At 43.6% G+C, this 21,750-nt stretch overlaps 1 protein-coding gene across 2 annotated transcripts in view; it reads left to right on the forward strand.

Moving 5' to 3' along the window:
• The window catches only part of ZAP70 (zeta chain of T cell receptor associated protein kinase 70), a 220,878-nt gene extending 200,614 nt beyond the window's left edge, over positions 1-20,264 (forward strand). The window contains exons 12-13 of one of the 2 annotated variants that reach the window (XM_069741694.1): positions 2,808-2,920; positions 19,821-20,264. In XM_069741694.1, coding sequence (XP_069597795.1) covers positions 2,808-2,920; positions 19,821-19,938 — 231 coding nt within the window. In that variant the 3' untranslated portion in view covers positions 19,939-20,264. The remainder of the gene's footprint in view (positions 1-2,807; positions 2,921-19,820) is intronic. The other variant, XM_069741704.1, reaches the window with a different exon arrangement.
• Positions 20,265-21,750: the final 1,486 nt, after the last annotated feature.

The raw sequence follows: 21,750 nt of genomic DNA on the forward strand, positions 1-21,750 counted from the left end.
ACACAGCCACGTTTCATCTTCAATGCCCTTGCTGATGGAAGGAGGTTTGCACTCAAAATCTCACGCTACATGGCCCCATTCATTCTTTCATGTACCCCGATCAGTCGTCCTGGCCCCTTTGCAGAGAAACAGCCCCAAAGCATGATGTTTCCACCACCATGCTTTACGATAGGTATGGTCTTTGATGTATGCAACTCAGTATTCTTTTTCCTCCAAACACGACAAGTTGTGTTTCTACCAAACAGTTCCAGTTTGGTTTCATCAGACCATAGGACATTCTCCCAAAACTCCTCTGGATCATCCAAATGCTCTCTAGCAAACTTCAGACGGGCCCGGACATGTACTGGCTTAAGCAGTGGGACACGTCTGGCACTGCAGGATCTGAGTCCATGGTGGTGTAGTGTGTTACTTATGGTAGGCCTTGTTACATTGGTCCCAGCTCTCTGCAGTTCATTCACTAGGTCCCCCCGCGTGGTTCTGGGATTTTTGCTCACCGTTCTTGTGATCATTCTGACCCCATGGGGTGGGATTTTGCGTGGAGCCCCAGATCGAGGGAGATTATCAGTGGTCTTGTATGTCTTCCATTTTCTAATTATTGCTCCCACTGTTGATTTCTTCACTCCAAGCTGGTTGGCTATTGCAGATTCAGTCTTCCCAGCCTGGTGCAGGGCTACAATTTTGTTTCTGGTGTCCTTTGACAGCTCTTTGGTCTTCACCATAGTGGAGTTTGGAGTCAGACTGTTTGAGGGTGTGCACAGGTGTCTTTTTATACTGATAACAAGTTTAAACAGGTGCCATTACTACAGGTAATGAGTGGAGGAAAGAGGAGACTCTTAAAGAAGAAGTTACAGGTCTGTGAGAGCCAGAAATCTTGATTGTTTGTTTCTGACCAAATACTTATTTTCCACCATAATATGCAAATAAAATGTTAAAAAAACAGACAATGTGATTTTCTGGATTTTTTTTTCTCAGTTTGTCTCCCATAGTTGAGGTCTACCTATGATGTAAATTACAGACGCCTCTCATCTTTTTAAGTGGTGGAACTTGCACTATTGCTGACTGACTAAATACTTTTTTGCCCCACTGTACCTCTGAATCCAACAGCACAAAACATAAATCTTCTGGTGATTTTTTTTATTCAATAACATTTCTGAAAATGTAATACAGTTCAGCTCATAATTAACGAAACAAAATAATCTAGTATAATTAGCACCAATAAAGATGTGCGAGTTCTTAATTCTTAGAACTGAAGAGACCTCAGAGCATAATAAATGTCTTTTCACAGCAATTGGGGCAAGCAGCCCAGTAAATAACACACCACAGGAATTAGGGTGTTTGTTTCTACAATATTCTGCTCTCGGATTAGGTGTCAAAAACCTGATGACAGATTCTGTTCACAATGAACCCTTAGACTTCAGTCCAAAGCCTCTCACCCAGCCAAATCAGTTCTCATACTTTGCACTCATGAGAGGCAATACCCCTAAACACCATGTCTGAAAATTGAGATTCTGATTTGGCTTTTATCCTGTCACTTTGCCAGGACCATTTAAGGGTTGATAGTGACTTGTAGAATTGCTGCTTCAAACAGGTGGCACTATAGATTTCAAGTCAACTTCCTCTCTGAAGAGGAAATTTGCATATGGAAGTTTTCTGGCATATAAGCCCCTCAAAGTCCCTTCAAAAACGAAGAGGTCCCAAAAATATCGGTTTTGATGTTCTGTAGATTTATTAAAAAATGAAAAATTGCTACTAAACTTTTAAGCCTTCTAACATCCAAAGAAATTAGGGATATTTAAAAAAAAATGATGCTGATGTAAAGTAGACATGTGGTATATGTTATTTATTAATTATTTTGTGTGGTGTGACTATCTGTTTTGGCATAAAAATTCAATTATAAATAACTAGATGGCAGCCCGATTCTAAAGAATCGGGAGTCTAGAATCCATATATACTTTATTTATTCAAATGTAAGAATAATACAATTAATAAATAATAGTAAGAAAGAACAAAAATAATAGGCAGTATATGGAGAAAACACCAAACAAAAGTTCAAAATTGGTGTGAAAATGTCACTGAACCACTTCACAACTAAATATATATAGTTTTGGTAAATGGTATTATCATTTTTTTGACGAAATTCGGCAGGAGCTTGAAGAGCAACGTCACTGGGCCCGCCTCCACGCAGTAGAAACTTGCTGTGAGGTAAAAATTCAAAAATCACACCAATATGGCGGGCGGAGTGTGTCACAGTACGGCACGTTTCTGATTGGTCGCTCGCAGCAGGCGGCAACCAATCAGACACTGGACACTGTTGACGTCACTTATCTCCGGACATTAGCTCCGGACATTAGCTCCGGACATTAGCTCCGGACATTAGCTCCGGACAAAGCCACGGAAGTTGGCACAAATTGCAGGAAGTAGTATTCTAGGCAATTATATATTAGATAATAATAATGGTATATTCATCAATATTCATCAATAACATAAAGTCTAATGTGTCATAAAAACACAGTCTCAAAATCACTGAGATATACATATTCCAAACGTTTTTACCACATAAAGGGTCACATCAGATTTGAAAAATTTGGCCTGGCCAATGAGGTGAAAGCTGACAAGTGCGGTAAAGAATTAAATGTGACAACTGTTATACCAATTGCTCAACATGACAAGTAAATAAGCTGTCCTGTCTATCACTTCTATTCTGCCCTTCAGGGCACCTCTGTCTTTTTATTTTTAGTCAATTTCTAGCCTTGTTCAGCTTAAAATATTAGCAATGTAACTAACAAAATATCGATTTTGCTTTACAGAAGTTAAAGGGTACAGAAGTTCTTGGTTTCATTGAGAGAAATGAGCGCTTAGCATGTCCCACAGAGTGCCCTAAAGAAATGTATGAACTTATGCTGGACTGCTGGACCATCAAGTAAGAATATACATATAATCTGCATGATAAATTGGTTGTTTTTAAATAAAATTTTAATAGTTATATAGGTTGAAAAAACACCGAGGTCCATCAAGTTCAACCTTTCTCCACCAACTGTACATTTGTCACTAATTAAACTATAACCCGCAATGTTATGTATATCGAGGAAATCATCCAGCCCTTTTTTAAAAGCTGTCAGTGTCTGCCTTTACTACCTCTTGTGGTCGGCATTCTATAGTCGGCCTGCTGTAACTGTAAAGAACCCTTTCCTATTTAGCCATCGGAATCGCCTTTCTACCATCTGTAATGAATTCTCCCTGGCCCTTAAAGGGACTCTGTCACCTGAATTTGGCGGGACTGGTTTTGGGTCATATGGGCGGAGTTTTCGGGTGTTTGATTCACCCTTTCCTTACCCGCTGGCTGCATGCTGGCTGCAATATTGGATTGAAGTTCATTCTCTGTCCTCCATAGTACACGCCTGTGCAAAGCAATCTTGCCTTGTGCAGGCGTGTACTATGGAGGACAGAGAATGAACTTCAATCCAATATTGCAGCCAGCATGCAGCCAGCGGGTAAGGAAAGGGTGAATCAAACACCCAAAAACTCCGCCCATATGACCCAAAACCAGTCCCGCCAAATTCAGGTGACAGGTTCCCTTTAACATTGTCTTTGGAAGGAATAAGTCATGTGGCCTCACAAGTGAGTTATAAAGAGGTAACAATACGTTGGGATCGCAGGATTTTATCTCTCTTTCATACATCCTAAAATCTTGTTTGCTTATATGGCTGCTGCTTGACATTGAGTGGTGCTGCTCAGTTTACCTGTACCTAGAATATACAAGTCCTTTTCTTGTTCTGTAGTCCAGAGTACTCTCCCATTTAATGTATATGCCGGTAACACACGCTCCCTGGGCCTCCTCTCCGGTGGTGCGCGAGTGTGGCAGACTCGCGGTCAAAACCTGCGTTACACCAATACGCTGACAGGACCTTGTTTGACATCAACGGTCACATGACCTACAGAAGTGGATCCTCAATGAGAAGTGCTGTGGTGTGTTGTGTTAGCAGGCATGTCCTGTATCCGGATAGCTATCTCCCTGCAGCACAGGACAGGCTGCAGCCAGCAGCTACTGCACCACATCCCCCTGCTCCTGCACCGAGGGTCCGGCTCACATACAGCAAAAGGAATATACTATATATAAAGCTGCTCTGTTCTCAAATGGACCATCCCTGACGAAGGAGACCATGCTCTCCGAAATGCGTAGGAATTGGTCCTTACGGCGCCTCACACTTTTGGGAGTGTGTGGCACCGGCCGGGACAGCGCTCCCGAAGAAATATATCCCTGAGCTGCTACCAAGATTTCAACACAAGGAGGAGTTGAGTGGAACCTCCTTGATTCAGACTGAAACAACACCTCCAATTGATGAATAAGCGGTATCTTCAGCACTGTGCACTTTCTTTGTATATCTTCAGTCCGATATAAGACTCTGCAAGACTTGAGACTTTTTTGTACCACTTGCCTCAAACGGATCTTCTTAAATTATATAGACGTTATATATAACAATTTTAAATTGAGTTTTTAGATATTTTTTGGGGTATCACTGTATTTCTATTAAACAATTTTTTCATTCTTTTCTAATTATATGAAAGGGTATTTATAGCGCAAATATTGGTGTATCAAACTAGTTATATCAGGCGGTGAACTTTGATTTTTGCCTTGTTGAAAGATCACTGGAACAAACAGGTCATTGATGAACAGGCTTGAAAAGTGCCTGTTTAATATCTCAGCCTTTTCTTTATCTACTATATAATTGTCTAAGGGTCACTTCCGTCTGTCCTTCTTTCTTTCTCTCTGTCACGGATATTCATTCGCTGATTGGTCTCGGCAGCTGCCTGTCATGGCTGCCGCGACCAATCAGCGACGGCCACAGTCCGATTAGTCCCCCCCTACTCCCCTGCAGTCAGTGCCCGCTCCATACTCCCCGCAGTCACCGCTCACACAGGGTTAATGCCAGCGGTAACGGACCACGTTATGCCACGGGTAACTCACTCCGTTACCGCCGCTATTAACCCTGTGTGACCAAGTTTTTTTTACTATTGACGCTGCCTATGCAGCGTCAATAGTAAAAGGATCTAATGTTAAAAATAATAAAAAAATATTATATACTCACCTTTCCCGCCAATCGCGACGCTCTGGTGACCTCTCCATGCAAGCGGCAGGTTCCGGTGCCAACGATGGTATGGGAGAAGGACCTGCCATGACGTCATGGTCATGTGACCGTGACGTCATCACAGGCCCTGCGCGAGAAGGACCTGCCATGACGTCACGGTCATGTGACCGCAATGTCATCACATGGCAGGTCCTTCTCGCGCAGGCGCGAAGAAGCTGGGGTACCACGGGACGGGCAGGGACAGCGTCAGGAGCGCCAGGAGCAGGTGAGTATTTCATATTCACCTGTCCGCGTTCCATCCGACGGGCGCCGCTCCATCTTCCCATCCTCTTGCAGTGACTGTGCAGGTCAGAGGGCGCGATGACGTATTAGTGTGCGCGCCGCCCTCTGCCTGAACAGTCAGTGTGGAGAGGCGGGACGCTGAGGAGCAGCGACGAGAGGTGAGTATGTGATTTATTTTTTTGTTATTGCAGCAGAATTACATTTGGCACAATGCTGTATGGAGCGTCTATGGGGCCATAAAGAACTGCATGGGGCATTATATGGGGCATCTATGGGGCCATAACTGCATGGAGCATTATATGGGGCATCTATGGGGCCATAACTGCATGGAGCATTATATGGGGCATCTATGGGGCCATAACTGCATGGAGCATTATATGGGGCATCTATGGGGCCATAACTGCATGGAGCATTATATGGGACATCTATGGGGCCATAACTGCATGGAGCATTATATGGGGCATCTATGGGGCCATAATGAACTGCATGGAGCATTATATGGGGCATCTATGGGGCCATAACTGCATGGAACATTATAAGGAGCATCTATGGGGCCATAACGGCATGGAGCATTATACTACGTGACTGGGCAAAATACTACGTGATTGTGCAATATACTACATGTACATGCATATTCTAGAATACCCAATGCGTTAGAATCGGGCCACCATCTAGTTTTCTATAATTATTTTGTTATTATCGTTTTTAAGGGGCCAATATTATCTGTTCAGAATTTTGAATGCCCTTTGTTTTTGTCTTATTAAACTTTGTACTGTCTTATTTATCCGTAATGGTTTCTTTTTCTGCCTTGACATTTTATTACTGAATGGTATAAGTTTTCTACGAATTCTAGTAGTATTTCCTTAAACATGCTCCATTTATGTTCGGTATCCCTAATTACCGTGATATGGTCCCAGTCTACTCGATTAAGTTTGTTCCTTAGTTTGTTGAAATCAGCTTTCCTAAAGTTCCAGGTTTTTGCATTTCCCCTTTTGATTGTTTGATTGAAAATTACATTGAAACTCATTATATTATGATCACTGCTCCCAAATGCTCCCTGACCTGTAGATCTGAAAATGTATCTGTTCTATTTCACATGATCAGATCCAGCAGATTACCTCCCCTGGTTGGTTCATCTACCAGTTGAGAGAGGAAATTGTCCTGAACTGTGGATAAGAACTTTTAGCATTATCAGAAGATTCTATGTTCCACTGAATGTCTGGATAGATAAAATCCCCCATAATAAGGACCCTATTATTATATGCTACCTTTTTAATTTGTTGCAGCATTTCATCCTCTACTTGTTCAGCTATATTAGGAGGCTTGTAGCAAACTCCAATTAGCAGCTTTCCATTATTGCCTTCCCCATGTACATTTACCCATATTGAGCTCCCCTCCAATGTCAATGTAATAAATACCTCATAAAGTCCATCCCTCCAGAGATACAGATCACCCCGACGCGCGTTTCGGACGCTATTCCTTCACCCCTGACGAAGGATTAGCGTCCGAAACGAGCGTCGGGGTGCTCTGTATCTCTGGAGGGACGGACTTTATGAGGTATTTATTATTTATTTATTTTTTATTATTTTGTCTCATATTCCTTGTGCACTGGGCTTTATAACAAGGAAAATCTTTTGGCTAAGGTGACGCTTGTGTTGCGTCTGAACCCTGCGATATAGGGTGCCTTAATACGTATGCCTATGTAGTTATACATCTTATATACACCTGTGCAGGGCTTTACCGCTTCAAACCCCTTATTTAGGTGACGCCTATGTTGCGTCATGCTCCTTGCTATATAAGGTGTTTTAGCATATATGCCCACGTAATTTAATACATCTAGTTCTATAGGTGCACCCGATCAGTTATTGCACTCATTATATATTTTCAGTGTGCACCTATATACAATTGTATATATTTGCTCCATAAGCGGGTATTCCCTTTTATATATGGTTTCGTATGCTATATAGTACATTTACATACAGTGATATTTTTGCACATTTTCTTCTCAATTTATTTTTTTATTATTATATCACCTATTCACTTTAACACATTGGCTTAGATTTTATACTTCCAACACATATTGTATATGTATATAGTACTTTTTCATTCATTTATTTTTTATTTTTTGTCACTAAGCCCCTATACACTTTTATTTACTCAGGTTATATATATTTTTTCCCTTTGATACTCATATTCATACATATTTTTTCACTATATGTATTTTTGCTTTCGCTGTATGTTCATGGTGCTGTAATGAGAATTCATGTTATACTATGCTCTGCTTTGATATAGCTGTACATACGAGCTATTTTTGGGTGACACTGGTGTCACACGGTGTTTGAGACAATATATGTCATATTTCTTACCTTCATGTTGTGAATTCTGTGGCAGAGCTCCCTCCTGTGGTCACAAGTGGTACTTCGGCTGATTCTCTCTGTGAGCTTCCGTTGGTGGAGGAAAGTGGTACTGCGGCTTCTGAGTTTCCTTCCTCAGGTGATGTGGTGAAGTCGTTAGGTGCTGCTCTATTTAACTCCACCTTGTGCTTTGATCCTGGCCTCAAGTCAATGTTCTAGTATTGGACCTGTTTCCTCCTGGATCGTTCCTGTGGCCTGCTGCTCTGCATAGCTAAGTTCCGCTTTGCTATTTTGTTTGCTGTTTTTTTCTGTCCAGCTTGTCTATTTGTTTTTTCCTGCTTGCTGGGAGCTCTGGGACGCAGAGGGTGTACCTCCGTGCCGTTAGTTCGGTACGGAGGGTCTTTTTGCCCCCTTTGCGTGGTTTTTGTAGGGTTTTGTGTTGACCGCAAAGTTATCTTTCCTATCCTCGCTCTGTTCAGAAAGTCGGGCCTCACTTTGCTAAATCTATTTCATCTCTACGTTTGTCTTTTCATCTTTACTCACAGTCATTATATGTGGGGGCTGCCTTTTCCTTTGGGGTATTTCTCTGAGGCAAGGTAGGCTTATTTTCTATCTTCAGGCTAGCTAGTTTCTCAGGCTGTGTCGAGTTGCATAGGGAGCGTTAGGCGCAATCCACGGCTGCCTTTAGTGTGTTGGTGAGGATTAGGGATTGCGGTCAGCAGAGTTTCCACGTCTCAGAGTTCGTTCTATGTTTTTGGGTTATTGTCAGGTCACTGTATGTGCTCTGACCTCAATGTCCATTGTGGTACTGAATTACCTTATCATGACACCTTCAGTTTTTTATTATTATGGTTTTTAGTCCGTCCATAACATATATCTCATCTATGTACACATATATATGTTTTTTTATATGTTTCTTGTAAACTCCAGATACAGGCACATGGTTAGTGCCATTGCCAAAATATTGTAATAAAGGCTTTTAAATTACATTTTTGTCCTCAAGTATATATATCTTTATTATATTTTATTTAAGTGCATATCACTCTGGGTTTCTTTTTGTAGTGTTTCATTCATCCACAAACGCAAATGTATCTTATTTGGATTTTGTGTGCTGTACAAACACAAAGCAGCAAGTATTTGTGAAGTGTAAAGAAAATTATACATTGTTTTCTAAATATTTTAAAAATATAAATCAGAAAATTGTGACATGCATTTGTATTAAACCCCTGATTCAATACTTTGTAGGACCACCTTTCACTGCAGAGGCGGGTGGGCCAGTGCCTCCGGTCAGCACACCTCAGTATGCATCTGATGATGAGACTCAGGTGCCACTTTCTGGTGTGTACTGTGCTGCCGAGACTACCCAGGAGAAGCAGTTGGTGGAAGAGGGTAGTGTAGATGATGAAGTCCTTGACCCATCATGGCGTGAGGTACAGGAAGGTGGTGGGAGCAGCTCTGAGGAAGAGATTCCCCGAACGACCCAAAGAGGGAGAGTAACATAGTAACATAGTAACATAGTTAGTAAGGCCGAAAAAAGACATTTGTCCATCCAGTTCAGCCTATATTCCATCATAATAAATCCCCAGATCTACGTCCTTCTACAGAACCTAATAATTGTATGATACAATATTGTTCTGCTCCAGGAAGACATCCAGGCCTCTCTTGAACCCCTCGACTGAGTTTGCCATCACCACCTCCTCAGGCAAGCAATTCCAGATTCTCACTGCCCTAACTGTAAAGAATCCTCTTCTATGTTGGTGGAAAAACCTTCTCTCCTCCAGATGCAAAGAATGCCCCCTTGTGCCCGTCACTTTCTTTGGTATAAACAGATCCTCAGCGAGATATTTGTATTGTCCCCTTATATACTTATACATGGTTATTAGATCGCCCCTCAGTCTTCTTTTTTCTAGACTAAATAATCCTAATTTCGCTAATCTATCTGGGTATTGTAGTTCTCCCATCCCCTTTATTAATTTTGTTGCCCTCCTTTGTACTCTCTCTAGTTCCATTATATCCTTCCTGAGCACCGGTGCCCAAAACTGGACACAGTACTCCATGTGAGGGAGGGGGAAGACAGCGGTGCCTGTAGCCTCCACTTTGGCACCCATTAGGAGCATGGCTCTTTCAAAAGCCAAAACGGGCGCTCCCAAGACTTGCAGTGCCTGGTCCTTTTTTGACACAGTTGCAGATGACATTTGCTTGGTCAAATGCAAGCTGTGTCATCAGAAAGTCAAAAAGTGTCAGCAACCTCAATACCACAAATATGTGGAAACATGTGCGGACCAAGCATGTGGTGGAGTTATAAAAACACACTGAAGACCTAGGCCAACTTACAGCGGCACCTACCACCTCTTCAGCTCGTGTTGTAGCCTCTTCCTCCAGCTCACACACAGCTGGTTCGGCTTCCTCACTGGATCGCCATGGAAGAACCTCTGGCACTGTTGTCCAGAGACCCAGTGTAATTCCACCCACAGCACCACGTTCCCAGTCATCCTCAGAATCCCAGCCCACTCTACAGCCATCGGTAGCACAGGCATGGGAGAAAAGGCGGCCATTCTCGGCAAACCACCGCCAAACACAGGCTCTGAATGCTGGCATTGCAAAACTACTGTCCCTTGAAATGCTCTCATTCAGGCTGGTGGAGACTGACACCTTCCGTAACTTGATGTCATTGGCAGTCCCACAATACAATGTGCCCAGCCGCTTTTATTTCAGCAGGCAAGCCGTCCCTGCCCTGCAAAAGCATGTGGAGGGAAACATTAAACATGTGCTACTAAACGCCGTCAGTAGCAAGGTCCACCTCACCACCGATGCGTGGACCAGTCACCATGGACAGGGACGATACCTTTCCCTCTCTGCCCATTGGGTCAATGTTGTGGAGCCGGGTACAGATCTTGCGAATGGCGCTGTACGTGTTCTGCCAACTTCAAGGATTGCAGGAATCCAGTCTGTACACATTGCCTCCTCCTCATACTCAAGTTCCTCAGAATCATCGCTGCAGGAGCCATCACGGTCTACCTCCACTTTGACCCGTGAACGCTTACCTGTTATGATCGATATTAGCACAGCCGTGGCCAAACGTTAACAGGCCATACTGAAATTAATTTCTTTGGGGAATCGAAGCCACACAGCGCAGGAGCTCTGGAATGCCATCAAGCAGGAGAGCGACGTGTGGTTTGTGTCAGCAAATCTCCAGCCAGGCATGGTAGTGTGTGACAATGGCCAAAATCTGGTGGCAGCTCTGGCCCTAGGCAACCTTACTCACATCCCATGTCTGGCACATGTGCTGAACTTAATCGTGCAGAGTTTTTTGAGGGACTATCCGGATCTTGCTGCACTGCTACGCAAGGTCCGCCTAGAGTGTGCTCACTTTTGGCGTTCCAGTATGGCAAGATCGCGCATTGCAGCTCTGCAGTGCCGATTATGCCTTCCAGAACATCGCATCATATGTGACCTACCCACCAGGTGGAATTCAACATTACATACAGTATGTTGGAGCAGTTGTGTGTGCAGCAGCCAGCAGTAATGGAGTACCAGCTGCATCAGGTGCAAAGAAGTCGCACTGCACGCCGTTCAGACTTCACAACCACTGAGTGGGCCACTATAAAGGACATCTGCCAGGTTTTGCGTGCCTTTGATGATTCCACGCGGATGGCGAGTGAAAATGATGCACTAGTCAGCATGACTGTCCCCCTTATGCGTATCCGGCAAAGTGTCCTGCGACCGCCACGCTGACACAACAACAGACATTAAACTGTCTCCAGTGCAGGCCTCTGCCTACACTCTGCTCCTCCTGCTGTCCCTGGGCTCCAACACTGCCAGTTGCTGCCCGGAAGTGCCGTCTGCACAGTCAACACTTGCTGCCGTGTTCTTGGGTTTCAGTAATGTCAGCTGTTCCCTGCTATGTATCCGGCAAAATGTCCTGCGACGGCCATGCTTTAGCCTACACACTGCTCCTCCTGCTGTCCCTGGGCTCCAACACCGCCAGTTGCTGCCCTGAAGTGCCATCTGCACAGTCAACACTTGCTGCTGTGTTCTTGGGTTTCAGTAACATCAGCTGATCCCCAGCTGTGTATCCAGAAATGTGTCCTGCGACCGCCATGTTTCAGCCTACACTCTGCTCCTCCTGCTGTCCCTCGGCTCGAACACCGCCAGTTGCTGCTCAGAAGTGTCTTTGGCATGGGTACTCCCTCCAGCCCAGCCCGGTTCCAGCATGCCAGCTGTTTCCGGGTAGTGTCAAGGTCACTTTGCCTCCAATACGTTGTCCTTTCGTGTTGCGGTCTGGTTAGCCAACTCTATGGTGCCTGCAGTTTAGGTGCTTCCTATGTGGGCTGCGGGAACTGGCAATGAAGGCTGGTTCCGTTGTGCCAAAAGGACAAGCTCTGTTGTGAATTCCGCTCTTGGGCTCCCTCCGGTGGTTGTAAGTGGCACTTTTGTGAGTTCTGCTCTTGGGCTCCCTCTTGTGGTTTCTAGTGGTAACTGCTCCTTGGAGTTAGCTGTCATCAGCTGCCTCCACTTATCTTCTCTTCTGCTCGGCTATTTAGGTCTGGCTCTGTCTTCAGCCAGTGCCACTTGTAAATGGTTTCTGGTTGGATTCACATCTCTTTGGAGTTCCCTGTTATCCTGACCAGTTCAGCAAAGCTAAGTTTTTGTTTGCTCTTTTCTGTCCATAGATTGTGGACTTATCCATTCTGTGCTTTCTATGTTTGTCCAGCTTATCAGTGTAAATTTATTCTGTCTTGCTGGAAGCTCTGGGAGGCAGATTTGCCCTTCACACCTTTAGTCAGGTGTGGAGTTTTTTTTTTGTAAACTCTGCGTGGATTTTTGTAGTGTTTTATACTGACCGCACAGTATTCCATCCTGTCCTATCTATTTAGCTAGACTGGCCTCCTGTGCTCATCCTGGTTTCATTCTGTGTATGTCTTTTCCCTCTCCACTCACAGTCATTATTTGTGGGGGGCTAATCTATCCTTTGGGGATTTTCTCTGAGGCAAGATAGTTTTCCTGCTTCTTTCTTTAGGGGTAGTTAGCTCTTAGGCTGTGACGAGATGCCTAGGGAGAGTTAGGAGCATTCCACGGCTACTTCTAGTGTTGTGTTGAGCTTAGGGACTGCGGTTAGTACAGTTACCACGTCCTTCAGAGCTCGTTCCATGTTGCTCCTAGACCACCGTATTTTTTTTTTTTTTTTTTTCCTCTTGATATCTGGGTGGTTCAGGATATATGTTCTGGCATGGATGTTCAGGGTTTGTTTTCTCGTGTGGATCAACTTGCTGCAAGAGTACAGAGTATCCAGGACTATGTTGTCCAGACTCCAGCTTTAGAGCCCAGAATTCCTACTCCTGATTTGTTTTTTGGGGACAGATCCAAGTTTTTGAACTTTAAAAATAACTGCAAATTGTTTTTTGCTTTGAAACCCCGTTCTTCTGGTGATCCCATTCAGCAAGTAAAAATCATCATATCCTTGCTGCGTGGTGACCCTCAAGACTGGGCTTTTTCTCTTGAAACAGGGGATCCGGCATTATTGAATGTAGATGCATTTTTTCAAGCGCTCGGATTATTGTATGATGAACCTAATTCTGTGGATCATGCAGAAAAAACCCTGTTGGCCTTGTGTCAAGGTCAGGAAGCGCCAGAGTTATACTGCCAGAAATTTAGAAAATGGTCTGTGCTCACTAAATGGAATGAAGAGGCTGTGGCTGCTATTTTCAGAAGAGGTCTTTCTGAAACCCTTAAAGATGTTATGGTGGGCTTTCCTACGCCTGCCGGTTTGAGCGAATCTATGTCTCTAGCCATTCAGATTGATCGGCGTCTGCGCGAGCGCAAAGCTGTGCACCATATGGCAGTATCCTCTGAGCAAAATCCTGAACCTATGCAATGTGATAGGATTTTGACTAGAAAAGAACGGCAGGAATTCAGACGTCAGAATAGGCTGTGTTTTTACTGTGGTGATTCGGCTCATGTTATCTCTGATTGCCCTAAGCGTACTAAGAGAGTCGCTAGGTCTGTTACCATTAGTACTATACAGCCTAAATTTCTCTTATCTGTGACCCTGATTTGCTCATTGTTGTCCTTTTCTGTCATGGCATTTGTGGATTCAGGCACTGCCCTGAACTTAATGCACTTAGAATTCGCCAGGCGCTGTGGTTTTTCCTTGCAGCCTTTGCAGAGCCCTATTCCTTTGAGGGGCATTGATGCTACACCCTTGGCCAAGGATAAACCTCAGTATTGGACACAGATGACTATGTACATGGCTCCTGCACATCAGGAAGATTGCCGTTTTCTGGTGTTGCATAACATGCATGATGTTGTTGTACTGGGATTTCCATGGTTACAGGAACATAATCCGGTGCTGGATTGGAAAACTATATCGGTGACTAGTTGGGGTTGTCGAGGAGTACATAGTGACGTTCCTTTGATGTCAATTTCCTCTTCCCCCTCTTCTGAGGTCCCTGAGTTTTTGTCGGATTTCCAGGATGTATTTGATGAGCCCAAGTCCAGTTCCCTTCCTCCACATAGGGACTGTGATTGTGCTATTAACTTGATTCCTGGTTGTAAGTTCCCTAAGGGCCGACTTTTCAATCTGTCTGTGCCAGAGCATGTCGCCATGCGGAGCTATGTTAAGGAATCTTTGGAGAAAGGGCATATTCGGCCCTCTTCGTCACCATTGGGAGCGGGTTTCTTTTTTGTTGCTAAGAAGGATGGCTCCTCAAGACCCTGTATTGATTATCGTCTTCTTAATATGATCACGGTCAAATTCCAATACCCCTTGCCTTTGCTTACTGATTTGTTTGCTCAGATTAAGGGGGCTAGTTGGTTTACTAAGATTGACCTCCGAGGGGCATATAATCTTGTTCGTATTAAACAGGGTGACGAATGGAAAACTGCATTTAATACGCCCGAAGGCCATTTTGAATACCTTGTGATGCCATTTGGGCTCTCTAATGCTCCATCTGTGTTCCAGTCTTTCATGCATGATATTTTCCGCAATTATCTTGATAAATTCATGGTCGTATATTTGGATGATATTTTGATTTTTTCCGATGATTGGGAGTCTCATGTGAAGCAGGTCAGGATGGTGTTCCAGATCCTTCGTGATAATGCTTTATTTGTGAAGGGGTCTAAGTGCCTATTCGGAGTTCAGAAGGTCTCTTTTTGGGGTTTTATATTTTCTCCCTCGTCTATAGAAATGGATCCTGTTAAGGTCCAAGCTATTCATGACTGGATACAACCCACATCTGTGAAGGGTCTTCAAAAAATTTTGAGCTTTGCTAATTTCTATCGCCGTTTCATTGCCAATTTTTCCAGTGTGGTTAAGCCCCTTACTGATTTGACGAAGAAAGGCGCTGATGTGACTAATTGGTCCTCTGAGGCTGTTGAGGCCTTTCAGGAGCTTAAACGCCGAGTTACTTCTGCCCCTGTGTTGCATCAACCGGATGTTTCACTTCCTTTTCAGGTTGAGGTCGACGCTTCTGAGATTGGGGCAGGGGCCGTTTTGTCTCAGAGGGAGTCTGATGGTTCTTTGATGAAACCGTGTGCTTTTTTTTCCAGAAAGTTTTCACCTGCGGAACGCAATTATGATGTCGGCAATCGGAAGTTGTTGGTTATGAAGTGGGCATTTGAGGAGTGGCAACATTGACTTGAGGGAGCTAAACACCGTGTTGTGGTCCTGACCGATCATAAAAATCTGATTTACCTCGAGTCGGCCAAGCGGCTGAATCCTAGACAGGCTCGATTGTCCCTGTTTTTCTCCCGTTTTGATTTTGTGGTCTTGTATCTTCCGTGATCTAAGAATGTTAAGGCTGATGCCCTCTCTAGGAGTTTTTCGCCTGATTTTCCTGGAGTCCTTGAGCCGGTTGGCATTCTTAAGGAGGGGGTGATTCTTTCTGCTATCTCCCCTGATTTGCGGCGGGTGCTTCAGGAATTTCAGGCTGATAGGCCTGACCGCTGTCCAGTGGGGAAGCTGTTTGTTCCTGATAGATGGACAAGTAAGGTAATTTCTGAGGTTCATTGTTCAGTGTTGGCTGGTCATCCTGGGATTTTTGGTACCAGAGATTTGGTTGCTAGGTCCTTTTGGTGGCCTTCCTTGTCGCGCGATATGCGTGCTTTTGTGCAGTCCTGTGGGACTTGCGCCCGGGCCAAGCCTTGCTGTTCCCACGCTAGTGGCTTGCTTTTGCCTTTGCCATTCTCTGAGAGGCCCTGGACGCATATTTCCATGGATTTTATTTCGGATCTTCCTGTTTCCCAGAAGATGTCTGTTATCTGGATTGTTTGTGACCGGTTCTCTAAAATGGTTCATCTGGTACCTTTGCCTATGTTGCCTTCCTCCTCAGATCTGGTTCCATTATTTTTTCAGCATGTGGTTCGTTTGCATGGCATTCCGGAGAATATTGTGTCTGACAGAGGTTCTCAATTTGTCTCTAGATTTTGGCGGGCCTTTTGTGCTAGGATGGGCATTGATTTGTCTTTATCTTCGGCGTTTCATCCTCAGACTAATGGCCAAACTGAGCGAACTAATCAGACCTTGGAGACCTATTTGAGATGCTTTGTGTCTGCTGATCAGGATGATTGGGTGTCTTTCTTGCCGTTGGCCGAGTTTGCCCTTAATAATCGGGCTAGTTCGGCTACTTTGGTTTCACCTTTCTTTTGTAATTTTGGTTTTCATCCTCGCTTTTCTTCTGGGCAGGTTGAGCCTTCTGATTGTCCTGGTGTTAATTCTGTGGTGGACAGGCTGCAGCAGATTTGGACTCATGTAGTGGACAATTTGACGTTGTCTCAGGAAAGGGCTCAACGTTTTGCTAACCGCCGTCGGTGTGTTGGTCCCCGGCTTCGTGTGGGGGATTTGGTTTGGTTGTCTTCTCGTCATGTTCCTATGAAGGTTTCTTCTCCTAAGTTTAAGCCTCGGTTTATTGGTCCTTATAAAATTTCTGAAATTATTAATCCGGTGTCTTTTCGTTTGTCTCTTCCTGCCTCTTTTGCCATTCATAATGTTTTCCATAGATCTTTGTTGCGGAAATATGTGGTGCCCGTTGTTCCCTCGGTTGACCCTCCTGCCCCGCTGTTGGTTGAGGGAGAGTTGGATTATGAGGTTGAGAAGATTTTGGATTCTCGTTTTTCGAGGCGGAGGCTTCAGTATCTTGTCAAGTGGAAGGGTTATGGCCAGGAGGATAATTCTTGGGTTGTTGCCTCCGATGTCCATGCCACCGATTTGGTTCGTGCTTTTCACTTGGCTCGTCCTGATCGGCCTGGGGGCTCTGGTGAGGGTTCGGTGACCCCTCCTCAAGGGGGGGGTACTGTAGTGAATTCCGCTCTTGGGCTCCCTCCGGTGGTTGTAAGTGGCACTTTTGTGAGTTCTGCTCTTGGGCTCCCTCTTGTGGTTTCTAGTGGTATGGCTGCTCCTTGGAGTTAGCTGTCATCAGCTGCCTCCACTTATCTTCTCTTCTGCTCGGCTATTTAGGTCTGGCTCTGTCTTCAGCCAGTGCCACTTGTAAATGGTTTCTGGTTGGATTCACATCTCTTTGGAGTTCCCTGTTATCCTGACCAGTTCAGCAAAGCTAAGTTTTTGCTTGCTCTTTTCTGTCCATAGATTGTGGACTTATCCATTCTGTGCTTTCTATGTTTGTCCAGCTTATCAGTGTGAATTTATTCTGTCTTGCTGGAAGCTCTGGGAGGCAGATTTGCCCTTCACACCTTTAGTCAGGTGTGGAGTTTTTTTTTTGTAAACTCTGCGTGGATTTTTGTAGTGTTTTATACTGACCGCACAGTATTCCATCCTGTCCTATCTATTTAGCTAGACTGGCCTCCTGTGCTCATCCTGGTTTCATTCTGTGTATGTCTTTTCCCTCTCCACTCACAGTCATTATTTGTGGGGTGCTAATCTATCCTTTGAGGATTTTCTCTGAGGCAAGATAGTTTTCCTGCTTCTTTCTTTAGGGGTAGTTAGCTCTTAGGCTGTGACGAGATGCCTAGGCAGCATTAGGAGCATTCCACGGCTACTTCTAGTGTTGTGTTGAGCTTAGGGACTGCGGTCAGTACAGTTACCACGTCCTTTAGAGCTCGTTCCATGTTGCTCCTAGACCACCGTATCATAACAAAGCTCCCCCTGTTGGCCTGTGGGTTTTTGGTAACTACGGGAGCTCACGGCCTAGCAATTTTTTTTTCCTGTGGACCTTCTGCTGCCTATCTGAGTTCCAGAACCATTAGCTGGTTCTTAGGAACACAAGCTTGAATAGGTCCCCCTGGTTCCAGTACCGTCAGCTGGTTCCGGGCAGAGCCTTTGGCTTAGGTGCCTCCTTCTGGGCATCCGAGTTCCACCAACGTCAGGTGGTCCTTGGTAGTGCTTTCTGGCACGGGTACCTCCTGCTTAGTAACCGGGTTCCAGTAACGTCAGCTGGTCCTCGGTTGTTCCATTGGCTCTTGTACCTTCGGCTAGCCATCCAGGTTCCAGTACCATCATCTGGTTCTCGGCACGGTCTTTTGCTCTTGTACCTTCTGCTCCCATCCTGGTTCCAGTACCGACAGCTAGTTCTGGGCAGAGCCTTTGGCTTAGTTGCCTCCTTCTGGGTATCCAAGTTCCACCAACGTCAGGTGGTCCTTGGTAGTGCTTTCTGGCACGGGTACCTCCTGCTTAGTAACCGGGTTCCAGTAACGTCAGCTGGTCCTTGGGTGTTCGATTGGCTCTTGTACCTTCGGCTAGCCATCCGGGTTCCAGTACCATCAGCTGGTTCTCGGCAGTGTCTTTTGCTCTTGTACCTTCTGCTACATTTCCAAGTTCAAGACCCTAAAGATGACGACCCTGAAGACCGAAAAACAGAAGAACAAGAAGCTGCAGAACAAAAACCAGAAGAACATTAAGCATAAGACTAAAAATCAGAGCAAAAGATATTATCTAAATTATAAGCAGAAGAATACTAAGCAGTGTATGGGGGTGAGTCCGTTCCTCCTGATGGTGCCCCTGGAAAAACCTGCTGCTGCAGGCCAAACTGAACGGGGACAAATCCTGTTGTAAATCTTTTGTGACAGGCAGAACAGAAGGTGTAATCTTCAAACTTTTATAGATAACAACTACAGGAAGGCCTGGCTGTCACAAATAAGAATATGATGAAGAAGAAGAATATGAAGAAGGTGAAGAAGTTGATTATGAAGAATAATAATAGTTGAATAAAAAGAATATGAAGAATGTAAAAGAAAAATAATACAAAGAAGGTGAAAAAGAAGATGAATAAGGTGAAGGAAAAGTTGATGGAAAAGATGATGCTGCTGAGGATGATGAAGAAGAAAGTGTGGGAGAAGTTAAAAAGAAGGTGAATGAACAGCATGGAAGTAGTGAAACATAAATATCTGACTAAATATAAAAAATCGTAACATAGTCAATAGCTTTGTTACTCCGAACGTCTTAAAAAAAAATTAATTCCTGCTATTCCATTTGATTGGGCTAAACCTCTATGCCTTTAATGTCTCCTCCACCTCCCCCAATACATCCTACATTATTCTTAGTTACTTACAAGGAAAGAAAGGGTTTATTTTAATTCCGATATTTTGGTCCCATTGACTTACATTGGTATCGGGTATTGGTATCGATATTTTTTGAATATAGGCCGATCCAATCCGATACCGATACTTTTGGATATCGGAAAGTATCGCTCAACACTAGTCCAGATCTAAATCCCATTGAATACCTGTGGAGAGATGTAAAAAATTGCTGTTGGGAGAAGGCACCCTTCAAATATGAGAGACCTGGAGCAGATTGCAAAAGAATAGTGATCCAAAATTCCAGTTGAGAGGTGTAAGAATCTTGTTGATGGTTTTAGGAGGCGAATGATTGCAGTTATTTATTCCAAAGGGTGTGAAACCAAATATTAAGATGAGGGTGCCAACAATTTTGTCCTGCCCATTGTGTTTTGTATGAAATTATGTCCAATTTGCCCTTTGTTCTCTGTTTTTTATGACAATTTGCAATGAGAATCGCTTATTTGAAAAGATTCACTCCAAAAATAGGGACTATGTTGGAAAATTTTGAAAAAGCTAGCATGTGAATTTTTCATGCAGTGCCATAAGTCTATCCAATGCTATAATGTTACATTTTTATTTCTTTTAATAGAATGGAAGATCGCCCAAATTTTGAGAATGTGGAATCTCGTATGAGAGTTTATTATTACAGTGTTGCTGACAAGACTGGAGAGGCAGCTGCAGAGGAGTCCAAAGAAAAGAAGGAATAAAGAAAAAAACATATGATTCATCTTATTATAACAGAATACAGTAGTCTACTTTTCTCAGAAATGTTCCTGCTAATGAGAATTCGACCTTTGAAAAAATAATGACTAATGAAGACTACTGGACATAGTTTTAATTTCAGCATAAATAATAATGGCAGCTGGAATTTTATCTTCTTATTATTAGTATTAGTAATAATGCATATCTCCTAATAATATAAATTTAAATTACAAACATTTTATATAGTTATTTGTTAGTTATTTTTATTCATGATTCTGGAGCCCAAAAGTTATTAATACTTTGTCAATAAAACATTGTTATGTTATGTTTTAAATCACTGATAATGAAGTACTAAATTGGTATTAAGGTTTTGTTTGGGACCAGATATACTTGTAGACTCAGTAAGGGTACGTTCACATTTGCGCCGTTCGACGCAGCTTCGGCGACGCATATCGACGCATGCGTCATGCGTCCCTATCTTCAACATTGGGGATGCATGGCCATGCGTTTGTATGCGTTTACGTGCGTTTTACGACGCATGCGTCGTTTTGCCGCACCTGTCGGGGCGCGGCCGACGCTACATGTTGCAGTTGTGTAGCATCATAATTTTTATAAAAAACACGTGCGTCGCTGTTGCGTCTCAAATGTGTAGTTGCGTCGTGAAAAATCCCATAGAAAACAATTGACGACGCAAGTACTTGCGTTGTAGTGCGTTTTGCGACGCATGTGTCGTTAAAAAAAAAACAAGATAAAGTGTCTAGACGGTGTGTAGACGGTGACAAAACAACCCATATCTAATATATAATTGCCTAGAATACTACTTCCTGCAATTTGTGCCAACTTCCGTGGCTTTGTCCGGAGCTAATGTCCGGAGCTAATGTCCGGAGCTAATGTCCGGAGATTAATTGCCTAGAATACTACTTCCTGCAATTTGTGCCAACTTCCGTGGCTTTGTCCGGAGCTAATGTCCGGAGCTAATGTCCGGAGCTAATGTGCGGAGATAATGTCCGGAGCTAATGTCCGGAGCTAATGTCCGGAGCTAATGTCCGGAGATAAGTGACGTCAACAGTGTCCAGTGTCTGATTGGTTGCCGCCTGCTGCGAGCGACCAATCAGAAACGTGCCGTACTGTGACACACTCCGCCCGCCATTTTGGTGTGATTTTTGAATTTTTACCTCACAGCAAGTTTCTACTGCGTGGAGGCGGGCCCAGTGACGTTGCTCTTCAAGCTCCTGCCGAATTTCGTCAAAAAAATGATAATACCATTTACCAAAACTATATATATTTAGTTGTGAAGTGGTTCAGTGACATTTTCACACCAATTTTGAACTTTTGTTTGGTGTTTTCTCCATATACTGCCTATTATTTTTGTTCTTTCTTACTTTTATTTATTAATTGTATTATTCTTACATTTGAATAAATAAAGTATATATGGATTCTAGACTCCCGATTCTTTAGAATCGGGCTGCCATCTAGTATAAAATAAAGGTTGATGCATTGTTTGTCAGTTGGCTGCAGCAGAGGACACACAGCAGACAAGCTCTCTCCCATCTTCTTTCAAGAGATGTAAGTATGTAATGTATTCTGTGCATTTTCTTGTTGTTTTTATTTTTTAAAATTTGTATTGCAAGTTGTGGAGGTTTATTAATTTTTGTTCTGTCCTTAATCCGGTTATACTGTGGTTGGTTAATGTAAAAAATTGGTGTTTTTTTATTATATGGTTCTGATGTATTTTTGGTGGATGGTGTTTCATTGCCTCCGGCCTTGTTGGCTTTATTGTAAAGTATGGTGGTTTATCCAGGATTGAAGTTTAGAAT

Source organism: Ranitomeya imitator, chromosome 1, assembly GCF_032444005.1.
Source record: "Ranitomeya imitator isolate aRanImi1 chromosome 1, aRanImi1.pri, whole genome shotgun sequence".
NCBI lineage: Eukaryota > Metazoa > Chordata > Amphibia > Anura > Dendrobatidae > Ranitomeya > Ranitomeya imitator.